This window comes from Pithys albifrons, chromosome 31 (genome assembly GCF_047495875.1).
Source record: "Pithys albifrons albifrons isolate INPA30051 chromosome 31, PitAlb_v1, whole genome shotgun sequence".
In the NCBI taxonomy this organism is placed as follows: domain Eukaryota; kingdom Metazoa; phylum Chordata; class Aves; order Passeriformes; family Thamnophilidae; genus Pithys; species Pithys albifrons.
In genome coordinates this window covers 105,992-119,673 of record NC_092488.1, presented here as the reverse complement: position 1 = coordinate 119,673, position 13,682 = coordinate 105,992, and the positions used below count along the sequence as shown (strand labels likewise).

General features: G+C 51.2%; 2 protein-coding genes across 2 annotated transcripts; one reads left to right on the top strand and one right to left on the bottom strand.

Annotated features, from left to right (window-relative positions):
• Positions 1–1,069: 1,069 nt before the first annotated feature.
• LOC139684064 (olfactory receptor 14A16-like) lies at positions 1,070–2,035 on the bottom strand. Its single transcript, XM_071579668.1, has one exon. The coding sequence runs from the start codon at positions 2,033–2,035 to the stop codon at positions 1,070–1,072; it is 966 nt and encodes a 321-aa protein (XP_071435769.1).
• Positions 2,036–12,324: 10,289 nt separating this feature from the next.
• Positions 12,325–13,098, top strand: LOC139684063 (olfactory receptor 14A16-like). Its single transcript, XM_071579667.1, has one exon. The coding sequence runs from the start codon at positions 12,325–12,327 to the stop codon at positions 13,096–13,098; it is 774 nt and encodes a 257-aa protein (XP_071435768.1).
• Positions 13,099–13,682: the final 584 nt, after the last annotated feature.

Genomic DNA, 13,682 nt, shown 5'->3' with positions numbered 1-13,682 from the left:
TCCCTGCCCTGTTTGCAAACTGGTTCCATGTCTGCTTTTCCCAAGTCCCCAGGAATCTCTATGATGGCTCTGGCCTTCCCAAGGTGTGTGAGAGAGGACTCACAATGACACTGCCCACCCTCCTCAATATCCCTGAAACCAAAGGCCTTTTCCATATCCCACAGTTCCAGTTTAGTGCCCACAACACAACACAGGCCTGTCCAGCTCCTTGGGGCCATTCAGAAGGGAGGCAGCAGGGATTTCTTCCTACAGGACCACCACCCTTTGTGCACTCCATGGCTGCCCAGAGCACTTTCCCTGGTGCCTCCCTGCCCCGAATGTTTCTGGCCATCAGGCTGTAGGTGAGAGGGGTGAGCAGGTGCTGAGGATGATGTAGAACAAGGGCTGTGTCAGACTCTCTCAGGAGGGCTGTGCTGGGCAAGGCTGAGGGTGCTGCAGAAAACAGTGGCACTGGTGAGGTGAGAGGGGCAGGTGGAGAGACCTTGTGGCTGCCTGTGCTGGGCAGGAGCTGCCCCAGGATGGCAGCTCTGAAGCACACACAGGTTGCCAGTGTGATCAGGAAGGGGAAGGCTGGATCAGAAAATCAGGCTTGGAACACAAAGAGCAGCAGTGACATGGTGTCACTGCAGGAGAGTTCCAGCACTGGAGCAAGAATACAGAAGTGGTGCAGTATGTCAGGGCCATAAAGGTGTCTGGGACAAGAAGGAAATGATGACTGTGGGTGACAGGACTCCCAAAGGCCAGGGTGCAGCTCTGCTGGAGACAGAAATTCCTTGTTTATGCCTGGCCTTGCTGTCACCTCCTGGCAGTGGCTCCATGGCCTCTTTGTGTCCCACTGCCCAAGAGATGGTGCCACAGCCCCCTGTGCAGCCCCAGCCCAGGTCAGGAGCATCCAAGGTGGGGAATGGCCCCTCTGGTAGGATGCCCAGGGCAGTCCTTGGGCTTGGTGACAGAAATGGGTGTCCAAGTAGAAAAATGAATTTAATAATGACATTTCATTGAAAACAGTAACATCAGAAGAGGAAAACCAGTTATAAATGAGGACAGACTTGGTCTCTCATGACATACACTATAAGCCATTGACAGAGCAAAGCAGGGAGGTTTTGGCAGCTGAAAAGCATCCATTGATCATTTTCCTCACAGCATCCTTGAGCTCCTGGTTCCTCAGGCTGTAGATGAGGGGGTTGAGTGTTGGAGGCACCATCGTGTACAGAACTGACACCACCAGGTCCAGGGATGGGGAAGAGATAGAAGGAGGCTTCAAATAGGCAAAGATGACAGTGGTGAGAAACAGGGAGACCACAGCCAGGTGAGGGAGGCAAGTGGAGAAGGCTTTGCGCTGTCCCTGCTCAGAGGGGATCCTCAGCACAGCCCTGAAGATCTGCACATAGGAGAAAACAATGAAAATGAAACATCCCAATAATAGAAAAGTACTAACAACAATGAGACCAAGTTCCCTGAGGTCAGAGTGTGAGCAGGAGAGCTTGAGGATCTGGGGGATTTCACAGAAGAACTGGCCCAGGGCATTGCCATGGCACAGGGGCAGGGAAAATGTATTGGCTGTGTGCAGCAGAGCATAGAGACAGGCACTGGCCCAGGCAGCTGCTGCCATGTGGGCACAAGCTCTGCTGCCCAGGAGGGTCCCGTAGTGCAGGGGTTTGCAGATGGCAACGTAGCGGTCGTAGCACATGATGGTGAGGAGAGAGAATTCTGTTCCCAAGAAGAAGAGAAGCAGAAAGATTTGAGCAGCACACCCCATGTAGGAGATGTCCCTGGTGTTCCAGAGGGAATTGTGCATGGCTTTGGGGACAGTGGTGCAGATGGAGCCCAGGTCTGTGAGGGACAGGTTGAGCAGGAAGAAGTGCATGGGGGTGTGCAGGTGGTGGTCAGAGGCTACGGCGCTGATGATGAGGCCGTTGCCCAGGAGGGCAGCCAGGGAGATGCCCAGGAAGAGCCACAAGAGCAGGAGCTGCAGCTGCCGCGTGTCTGCCAATGGCAGGAGGAGGAAGTGGCTGATGGAGCTGCTGTTGGACATTTGCTGCCTCTGGATATGGGGACCTGTTGATGGAGAAAAAGACAGGGACAAGTCAGGACAGGCTGCTTTGAGCTACACTGATGCCATTTCCCATAGACCGTCTCACTTTGACTCATCTACCCTTGTTCCTTCTCTGGGAAAATCCTTCATCCAGGTTTCTGATTTGAGCTCCCCTTGCACTGTCTGGGTGTGCCATGAGCAGTCAGGCCTGTGTGTGTTGGGCCTGGAGGAGCCATCTCTGCCCCACTACAGTGGGTTTGTGTTCATGTGGCAGAAGGACTGGCTTGAACAGTCAGCATTTTTCAATGCAATCACTCCTAATGCAGAAAGGCTTGTTGGCATCTGCACTTCCAATTTTAAAGGACTGTTTTTCCTACCCACATTCCATGCCTGGTTCTCTGAGGTCAGAAATTCCCAGCCTTTCTGCTGCACTCGTCCTGAGCCACTGAGAGGTGGGGGAGGCAAAGGGATTCCTGTGGCTCAGGGCAAGGTGAGTGGCTGGACAGGCTCACTCCAAATGGCCCTGTGTTTGCACCTTTTGGGATCAGAGAACAATCACCCTTCCATGTACCCTGAGAAGAAACCAGAATGTGCTGAGAGCAGAGGGATCACTAAATGTCTCAGTCCTTCTGAAGATCTCTGATGAAGATTGACTTCTGTCAAAGACAACACAGAGTTCATTTTACAAACCCAACAGCATTTCCTCAGTTGTAACATCTCTGTGCTTCTCCACTGGGCATTCAGGTAACACCAGTGTGCTATAGGAGAGATTTGCATGCAGGAGGGCAGCTCAGTGCTTGGAAGGACATGACAAGGAGACCCCTGAGTGCACTGGGGATGGTGGCTCATTAAAGGAGAGTCAGCTCATTCCCCTGTCACACACACTGATTTGCCTGCAGCCAAGAGGGTAGAGGAAAGGTTGAACATTCCATTCCAAGGACACAACTGGAAGGCAGGAATAACAAGGGCAGTGCCTGACTCAGGTTGTAGTTCTCTGTCTGAGACACCAGGGCAGAGACAGCAGGCAGTGAGGACAGTGTTACCCTGACCCAGCTGTGCCACCTCACAGACACCAACAGTGCCCTCCTTCCCACAGCATTTCTCCTTTTAGCTCCCCTTCATTCCCTGATCATATCCCTGATGCCTGGACATTTTCCTCCTGGCAGGTGCCTTTTCCCTCTCAGCACTCCCAGTCCCATCCCACCCTCTGTGCACTCACCCCAACCCTACAGAAACCTGCCTGTCTGCAGGGCACTGCCTGGGGCATGTTCTCTTTGCAGGTGGGAAAGGGCAGGTCACAACAACCCTGATGGGCCCAGGAAAGGTGATCCTGGTGCTGTCCATAGCTGAGGCACTTCAGGAGGATCCCAGAAGACAGACTGACTCAGTTACACATCAGCAGTCTCAGTACATGTTCAACCATTGTGTTGATGGTCTTGGTGTGTCCCTTCCAATCCAGAAGATTCTGTGATTCTGTGACTACAACTTTTATTCTGCTTCTCTCATCCCCCAACAATCTCACTCTGCTCCAAGGAGGAGACTGAAAACACACTCAGGAAAACTTCTTATCATTACAGTAATCCCTGACTTACCTTGTTCTGGAGAAGTGTCCTCCAGAGCAGTCCCCAGGCAGATCTGGAGCTGTGAGCAGCCCTGACCCACACAGCACCCTCTCAGCAGCAGGACCCTGCCCTGCTCAGAGCTGCTCCTTCCTCCCACAGCTTCTCCCCAGACCTGTGAGCAGCTCCCCGGGCTGGCTGAGAGCTGCCCCTGGCAGGCAGCAGAGTCCCTGCCCCAGCACAGCACTCTGGGCTGCAGGACCCTGCTCTGCACCACAGCCCTGGGCACCCCTGGCTGCACACCCACCTTCACAGACCTGCAGCACACAATGGGGACAGGGATTGCCTTGCTCTGTCCCTCGGATGGTGCAGGAGGCAAACCCAGCTCTGCTGTGTGGCCACCTCCTCTGCACTGGAGGAACCGGGAGAGTCCTCCAGGAAGGTCCTAAAAGCTGTGGGATGTGCCAGTTTAGGAGATCCCTCCAGGAACTGAAGTTTATCCTCCTTAAAGTTTGACTGTTTCAGAGTGATAATTTCTCCTCTAGTGAGATATAAGCAAGCTCTCCTCTGTCTTCTTCCAAACTGTGTTTAACTTGCCTCTCACTGCTCTCCTGTGCCCTGGGTGTCTGCAGGCAGTGCCCTGAGCCCTGCTGGGCTGTGCACAGGAGCTGCTCCTGGGCAGAGCTGTCTCTCTGCAGCACTGCCCCCTTGCCAGGAGCTCCCTGTGTGCCAGGAGCCCGGCCCAGCTCAGCATCAAAACAACAACCCCTGGGGGGAGTTTGGTCCTGACTCCCTGAACATCAGGCCCTGAGTGGAACTTGAGGAAACCTCACAGGAATTCAAAGTCGTGTTGCAACTCCAAAGTTTCTTGTAGTTTCAATGGGTCTCACTGAGGGACATAAAGGAGAAAATGTCCCCAGGCTCCAGTTAGAGCAGAAAACTGGAGGTAGTGCTGACAGCTGGGGACAGGCAAAGTAAAGTTGGCTCTGATGCTGAATAAACCTGGATGTGTTTCACTAATCCAGAGGTCTAAGCCTTGACCACGTTAAGGAAATGTCACAGCCATGCCACCCAGTCCCTGGAAAGGGAGATCCTGTCCCTCCCTCTCATTCCTCAGGGCTCTTCCTGGGGCACTGGGATGTGGGGATGTGCAATGCCAAGGGCAGGACGATGGGGTGGCACCTCCCAGGCTGCTGAACAGGGACAAGGAGGCAATGAGGCCCCAGGTCTGCAAGGCTCACTTGTCTCCTCATGCCATCAGGGGCACACACAGCAGCCATGGCCAAAGGCCTGCACAAGTTGGCTCTGTCAGGGCCTTTCAGCTTCTGCACATCCCTGTCTCCTCTCCAGCCCAGACTGTCCTATGGTGTCCATGCCCTGCCCCTTTCCCTGCAGGCTGTTGTCATCCCCCTGACTGCCCCACCTGGCTGGCACCTTCCTGCACTGACATCTCTCCCTCCTCCCTGGCTCTTCCTTGGAATACAAAGCTTTCAACTGATCTAGAGTCCTTGGTGATGTTTTGTGTCAGTGGACTTGTTTTGGGAGTGAAATTCCTTTCTCCATCTGTGCAGTCTGGACCTTCTTGGATGCCCTTGGTGACCTTATTTCTTTCTCTTTCTATTTTGTATTATTAAAATAAAAGCTCCACTATCGCTGAAACCACCATTGTGACACTGCAGAACCTCTTGGAGTCACAGGGTCACTGTGAAATCTCATGGATTTAAGGGGCCATTGTCACAGGACAGGGCCTTGTGGAGCATAAAGGACCAGTGTGACACTGTGGAACCTCATGGGATGAACGGCCCAGTGTGACACTGCAGAGTCTTATTGATCCAAAGGGATCATTGTCACTGTGTGCAACCTCATGGAATCCAAGGGTCATTGTGACACTGCAGGAGGTCGTAGAAGCAAAGGAATTCTGGGACATTGTGGAAGCTCATGGAATGAAAGGAGTCTTGGGACACTGTGGAATCTCGTGGTGTCACGGGGGAAATAGAAGTATCAGACAGAGTTTATTAGAGAAGCTGTCTCATTGAGCTGAGAGGTGCAGAAAAGGCCCCCTTGCTTTCCACACTCCTTCTGAGAAAGCAGCCTGAGTGTGACAGGATCCAATCTTAGCCTCAGGTTTACTCTGTGGTTGAAATTTAAGGAATTAAAGAAGTAGGATCAAATCACATTCTCCTGCAGGTTTTAATGATGGCAAATCAGATACACCTGTATCAAAATAACTATTTCTTATGAGAAATGAATAGACAAAACAACAGACAAGTGAACAGATGAAAATTCTTAATCATTTACTTCAATATTTACTACACTGTGGAAAACTAAAACCCTACCAGTAGAGTATTTTATAGCATAAAACATTGCAGTGCTCTGTATCAAAGCAATTATTTTAAAGCAGTTGTAACAAAGCCAGCAAAAAGAAACAATCATTAAACAGAAATTGACATTTCTCACCACTCAATTAAAGAAGGGGCATCTCTTTTCTTCCCTTAACCCCTGGGCAGTGACCATGAAGAACCCTCCTTCTTCATGGGAGAAGCTCCACACACTTCAAGGCAGTCTGTGGAAGGATGTGCCATATGAGAGTTGGGCTGGGATTTAAAGTTACACAGTGAGGGATTTCAGGTCCTGTATTTCCAGGCCAGTGAGCAGCTTATCTGTCAGCTCCTGTTTCAAAAAGCAGGATGTGTATTTGCAGTTTGGTGAACCAGGCTGGTTTTAGCAGAATTCAACACCAAACCAGCACCTTGGTGCCAGCAGTAACTCAGCACAGAGAGCCTGCACTGTTTGCATTCTCTGAGCAGATTCTGGGCCTGATCAGGGTACAACATCCCATCACTGTCCATAAGGCTCTGCAGAGCCACAGTGGCACCTTGATGCCATGAGCTTCCAAAATGTCCTGGGGTTGATCTGGTTCCAGGAGGCCCCACAAAAGACAAAGGCCCCTTGGTTCAATGAGATTCTGAAAAGTCTCAGTGTTCCCTGTGTTCCCTGAGGCCCTGCAGTGTCATGGTGGCCACGTATCTCCAAGAGGTTCCACGGTGTCCCTGTGTCCATTTGGTTTGGTGAGGCCTCAAGTGTCACAGTGGCCCATTGACTCCTTGAAGTTCAGAAATGGTCCAGATTTCCTTTGTTTCTATGAGAATCTGAAGTGTCACAATGGCCCTTTGGTTTCATGAGGTTCTGTGGTGTCACAATGTCCCTTTGGTTCCATGAGGTTCTTTGGTGTCACAATGTCCCTTTTGTTCCATGAGGTTCTGTGGTGTCACAATGTCCCTTTGGTTCCATGAGGTTCCACACTGCACTTGCAGGAACACACATGGGTGGATGTTGTCCCACCTGCAGAGCTGCCTCCAGCTCTGGGGTGCCAGCACAGGGAGGACATGGAGCTGTTGGAGAGAGTCCAGACGAGACCACCAGGATGATCAGAGGGATGGAGCAGCCCTGCCATGAGGAAATGCTGAGAGAACTGGGATTGTTCAACATGGAGAAGAGAAGGCTTTGGGGTGACCTAATTGTGTCCTTCCAGGACTTGAGAGGAATAAAGAAGTAAGATGGAGAGAGACTATTTACATGGGCCTGGAGTGACATGACAAGGGGGAACAGCTTCACTCTGATAGAGGGAAAATCTGGATGAGATATTGGAAAGAAATTCTTTACAGTCAGGGTAGTGAGGCCCTGGCACAGGTTGCTCAGAGAAGTTCTGGCTGCCCCATCCCTGGAAGTTGGTCAAGGCCAGGTTGGATGGGGCTCTGACCAACCTGGTTGAGTGGAAGGTGTCCCTGTCCATGCCAGGGGGTTGGAATGAGATGCTCTTTAAGGTCTCTCCCAACCCAATCCATTCTGTGATTCTGTGACTGGTGGGTGATGTCATGGTCAGGCCCATCTTGGGCACAGGGACACTGAATGGCAGAGTTTTCCATGGTGGGTGAAGGAAAGAGTGGGCAGCAGAACTGACACCTTGGATTGACGGCAGGCAGACTTTGTCCTGTTTGGGAGAATGATTGATGGAATCCCTTGGGAGTCAGTCCTGAAGGGCACAGAGGTCCAGGAAGGCTGGAGGTGCTTTAAGAAGGAATCTCAAAGTTCCAGGAGCTCTGCCCATGTGCCCTAACACAAGCCAGGGGGCAAAAAGCTTATCTTGGTTAAACACAGAACTTAGGCTGGGTATCAGGTTAGAAAAAGAGAGTCCACGACATCTTGGGCGAGGCACAGAAAGTTTTTCAGGGACAACATATGGTGAGGTTGTGTAGGAGGAAAATTTGAAGGGGCAAAGACAAACTGTAACTGAATTTGGCCACTGCAGTAAAAGACAGCAAAAAATGAGTTTCTTAATCCATGGGCAGCAAAAGGAGGGCTCAGGAGAGTTTCCACCCTTTGCTGGATGCAGAGGGCAGGACAGTGCTGGGGGAGGAGGAAAATTTGAGAAACTTAAGGCCTTCCTTGCCTCAGTCTTTATCCTCCAACCTACTTGTCCTCAGGATACCCAGGTCCCAGGTCTGAAATTTGGGGATGGGGAGCTGAGTGAAACCCCCACAATCCAAAAGGAAATCGAATTGTGAGTGACCTGCTCTGCCAATGAGACCCTCACAAGTCCCTGGGCACAGATGGGATGCCCCTCAGTCTCTGGAAGTGCTCAGATGGTGTCTGGATATGGCTTTTGAAATGGATTTAGGAGTGTTTATGGTGGTGCTGGTCTGACAGTTGGACTAGAAGATCTTGAAAGTCTCTTTCAACCTTGATGATTCTGTGATTCTCTAACCTGTCATCAATGTTTCCAGGTTTGTGTTCCAACAAAATCCTGGGGATGTTTTCTCAGTCATGTCCATCAGTGGGAATGTAATGGTTTGACCCATGCCTTCCTCGGTAACCATTGTATCTAAGGAAGTTACAAGTATTCCACACAGGTCTTCCACGTAGCAGTGGGGGAGTGGTTTTGTTGCTTCTCTTCCTTGGCAGATGTCTTGGTTTGAGATAAGCAACTGCCAAACCCCCCCAAGCACAGAGAGAAAAGCCTCCCTCCTAACACCAGGGAAAGGGAGGAAAAGAGAGGGGAAAGGAAAAAAAGACTTCAAATGGCATTTATACTAAAACTACGTATATTTTTCACAGAAAGAAAGAGACAATTAGAAGAGAGTACAAATATACACTCACACAAGTCTGCAACAACAAGTTCCCCACCTCAACTTCTTAACGAACACACAAATTCTACTGTCCTAACTACACATTACTTAAGAAAAGACTTATTCCCCAGGGAGACAAACCCAAGCAGAAAGGAGAGACCCAGAACAACACAGTTTACTTTCCTGAGATACCCTGTGAGCCAGTGGTGGGCCTGGTCCTCTCCATCCCCCCTGGGACAGCATCGTGAGTCCTCCCAAGAGGAGGGCTGAGAAGCGACTGCCTTAACCACTCCCACACTGGTTCCTCCTTCCCTGGAGATGATGTCATAATGTGGTATGGAATACAAACTTACTGGCTAGAAGAGGTCAGCTGTTGGCTCAGCCCAGCTCAAATCAGCTGACAGCTTCGACCTAGTCTGAACTTCAGAGCCCAAATCTAGGCCCACCTGGGTGAACCCATAACAGCAGAGGAGCTGGAGGGAGGTGGTTGGAGCCTGGTCCCTCCGGTCCCTGGTGGTTCTCCTGTCCTGGGTGAGATTGTTTCATTCTTGTTCCCCTTCCTTGAGGTTTTTAATTGTGTTTGTTTTGATTCATTCGGTTTCTTTGGGTTGGATTGGTGTCTTCCCTATTTTCTGGCTAATCAATCCCCTTTTCTCCCTTCCCCTCTCCCCTGGGGGTGGGAACCCATGTATTGTGTATACAGTGTGATTTGTAAATGTTAGTAAATATAATTTATTCTTTTTATTCAGTTCAGTTTCTTTACAGTGCGTGTCTTTTCTGGTTTTTTTTTTCCCTTTCCTTTGCTGGGAAGGTTCTGGAAGGGGGAAGGGGGGCCAGTCCAGGGTTGGCAACAGCTGGGCCAAACCTGTGACAGGGACCCATTAGCACTACAAGAAACTTTACAGTTTGAATCTCACTTTGGCTTCTCAACAGGTTTCTGCAGCTTTCCTGAGGGACTGTGATTCAAAGACTCAGCACCAAACCCCCTAGAGGGTCATGAAATGCCCTGGGCTGTTGCTGTGCTGCTGAGCTGGGCCGGGCTCCTGGCACACAGGGAGCTCCTGGCAAGCGGGCAGTGCTGCAGAGAGACAACTCTGCCCAGGAGCAGCTCCTGTGCACAGCCCAGCAGGGCTCAGGGCACTGCCTGCAGACACCCAGGGCAGAGGAGAGAAGGGACAGAGGTGACAGGCAGCCTGGGCTGGGAGGTGACTGAGCTCCCACTACAGGAAAAACCTTCACAGTTTTTCTATGAATAATTTTCTCACTGGAGGAAAGTTAAATTTCCCCTCCTGCAGGAATCTCCTAAAGCTGACACATCCCACAGCATCTGGGATCTTTCAGAAGGACTCTCACAGTTCCTTTAGTGGAGAGGAGGTGGCCATATGGCAGAGCAGGGCAGGACCTGGAGGCAGCAAAGGGCAGACAAGAGTAGTGAGAATCCTGGCATAGGAAGAGAGGTGAGAGCTCATCAGGGGAGAAACATTTACAAGACCATTGCCATGGTAAGTCTCTGGCTGCAGAGCAGTAGAGGTGAGTTTCTGGAAGTGTCTCTTCCACCTGCCAAATGCCACCACTGACAGAACCTGTCAGGAAGGCTGTCCTGGATTTCCTGGTGTGCAGAAGGAGAACATGACCAAAACAGGATTGCCTGCTGCACCATCAGAGGCACAGGGCAAGAAGGTTGCCTTCTTGTAAGGATGGTTGAGGGGTGTGAGATTGGGAGTGCAGGCAGGGGTGCCCAGGTCTGTGGTGCAGAGCAGGGCCCTGCAGCCCAGGGCTCTGTGTGCTGGGGCAGGGACTCTGCTGCCTGCCAGGGTCAGCTCAGCCCAGCCAAGGAGCTCCCCAGGGCCCTGCAGGGAGAAGGTGTGGGTGGAAGAAGTGACCCCCTCATGGCAGGGCAGGGATGGGCAGGGCAGGGATGGGCAGGGCAGGTCCTTCAGCTGCAATGGCTCAAGGCTTCTCTCAGATTCAGCTCTGCCTCCTGCCATTTCCAAGGACACTTCTCAGGAAGCACATCCACTCAGAACACCTTCCCCTCTTCAGCCACATCAGCTTGTCTGGCATCTGCTCTTCAGCCCCTGCACATGCAGAGCTGCCCCTGGGCAGTGGGGTGGGCATGGGCTGTGTGAGCACTGGAGGGAGCTGAGCTGGGCACAGGGAGGCAGCTGCTGGCAGGAACAGCTCCTCACTGCAGAGACAGGCAGGGGAGGGCCATGTGGGCACCTCCCTGCTGTCCCTGTGGCACACAGGCCTTCCCTGATCAGCTCCTCCCTGGGCTCCTTTCCCAGCCTAAGCAGAGTCCCTGCCCTCAGGCCCATGGGGGCTCAGGTGTGCATTGCCCTGCAGCAGCAGAGCCCAGGAAAGGACAAGGTGCTGAATTCTTCTGTCTCTGTGTGCTTCCTGCTCCCTTGGCAGGACTATTGTGGCATTTCACTGCCATTCCTCTCTTTCCTTTGGTGTCCTTGTTCTCACCATTGGCTTTTCTGAGCCATTGTGGGGGATTGGGGGTGGCAGGTTCAGTTCATGTTCAGGCACAAACCATTTGGGTCCTGCTCTGGGATGTGTCTGTGGGAGCAAAGTGCCCAAATCCTCTCCATGCAACTTTTGGACATTCAGCTGCTTCTGTGGTGTCCTGCAGAGCTGCAGGGTGCCCTCCAGAAGGGCACAGCTCTCCCACAGTATTAATGTGCTCTAGGATCCCATGGAGAAATATCTCCATGCTAAATCCATGGAAATGCAGCTTGGCAACTGCAATGATTTTTCTGTGCCTCAGTGTGGGAGGGGAGAGATGAAAAAGCTGAGGAGTTTGTTAATTCTGCTCTTTGGCCCTGAAGTCCTGGATTCCTCTGCTCTCTCCCGTGTGCAGTTTCTTTTTTAGGAGAACAGTTGAGTGTGAAGCTGATCCAGATCCAAGGTGCCAGCACAGGGCAGCTGAGAACAGCACTGGTGGGCAGAGCAGCTCTTCTCTCCTCACTAACGGAGCCTTGCTTTGACCCGCAGGACCCACATGACTTGACCTGCAGTGCAGTAGGAATGTCAGGGATTTCAAACATCCACAACCACTGAGAACTGTGGTGGGTGCAACTGGATCAACAAACACAAAGAAATCTTTCAGATCAATTTTTCATTTGTCCAAAATTTGAACAACTCTTTGATGTACCACAAGTCCATTTAGTTTGAGATCACCCTGAATTTCAAGTGAACTCTCTCTCCAGAGGAAGGACTCCACAGGAGCCCATTGCAGGGTCCCTGCTTCCAATTCCCCGAAACCCAGAGATCAGGGCAGGGGGTTGCAGAGACCTGTTCTTACAAAAAAAAAAAAAGATCCTGAATGTAGAGTTGCCATGAGACATGCAATATGTTTTGCTAATAAAGTCTGACTTAACTCAGGTCTGCCTTTTCCTTCTCAACAGATAACCACACCCTGAGGTAGCCAATGCCCAACAGCAGCTCCATCAGCCACTTCCTCCTCCTGCCATTGGCAGACACGCAGCAGCTGCAGCTCCTGCTCTTGTGGATCTTCCTGGGCATCTCCCTGGCTGCCCTCCTGGGCAACGGCCTCATCATCAGCGCCGTAGCCTCTGACCACCACCTGCACACCCCCATGCACTTCTTCCTGCTCAACCTGTCCCTCACAGACCTGGGCTCCATCTGCACCACTGTCCCCAAAGCCGTGCACAATTCCCTCTGGAACATCAGAACCATCTCCTACATGGGATGTGCTGCACAGCTCTTTCTCTATGTCTGTTTTATGTCAGCAGAATTCTCTCTCCTCACCATTATGTGCTACGACCGCTACGTTGCCATCTGCAAACCCCTGCACTACGGGACCCTCCTGGGCAGCAGAGCTTGTGCCCACATGGCAGCAGTTGCCTGGGCCAGTGCCTTTCTCACTGCTCTGCTGCACACAGCCAATACATTTTCCCTGCCCCTGTGCCATGGCAATGCCCTGGGCCAGTTCTTCTGTGAAATCCCCCAGATTCTCAAGCTCTCCTGCTCATATTCTGATCTTAGGAAACTTGGTCTTCTTGTGGTTAATGCCTGTTTAGGATTTGCTTGTTTTGTTTATATTATTTTCTCCTATGTGCAGATCTTCAGGGCTGTGCTGAGGATCCCCTCTGAGCAGGGAAGGCACAAAGCCTTTTCCACGTGCCTCCCTCACCTGGCTGTGGTCTCCCTGTTTCTCAGCACATCATTTTTTGCCTACCTGAAGCCTCCTTCCATCTCCTCCCTATCCCTTGATCTTGTGGTGGCAGTTCTTTATTCAGTGGTACCTCCAGCCATGAACTCCCTCATCTACAGCCTGAGAAACAAGGAACTTAAGGATGCCCTTTGGACACTAATGATTGGACACAATTCAGAAGCAAAAACTGCCTGATTTCATGTTCAAAACACTCATAAAGGAACTCACTATACACTCAACACGCCTTCTCAGGTTTTTGGTGGTGATTATGTGGGTTTTTTTGCTTTTTTTTTCCTGCTGCTGAAGTGGTGTGCAATGTAATTCTACTTTTGATCCCCATTTTTCCATAAATTCTCTTTCCTTAATATTTGATCTGGAGACTGGGTAAATGAGGGAATGTTCTCTTTGCATATTTAAGCAAAATAAAAGTTACTTGTGTAGTTTGTTTTTCCGAGTTCCTTCCTCTGAGACCACAGCAAGGCCAATGGCAGTTCCTGTTTGCAGAGAGAGTCCCAGCACAGCAGCATTGCCAGGGAGCAGCAGAGCTTTGTCACATCCTGCTGTGTGTCTCTTCTGGGATCACAGGCAGGGACAGGCCATGGACACTTGAGGGACACAGCTGGGCTCCAAAACAGCAGTTACATGAGGAAAGGGGTTCTCCTGAGGGCAGAGCAGGAAGGCTTTGGACTTCTTCCAAAGTAACTTTCAATAACATGTCCAAGGAAACAGACTCTAAAGAGGCTCCTTGTGTTGCTTGTTGTCCATGGGACTCAGTGTGA

Bases quoted from the DNA above. Each gene is read 5' to 3' on its own strand.
- LOC139684063 (XM_071579667.1), top strand. From the start codon at position 12,325: ATGCACTTCTTCCTGCTCAACCTGTCCCTCACAGACCTGGGCTCCATC.
- LOC139684064 (XM_071579668.1), bottom strand. From the start codon at position 2,035: ATGTCCAACAGCAGCTCCATCAGCCACTTCCTCCTCCTGCCATTGGCA.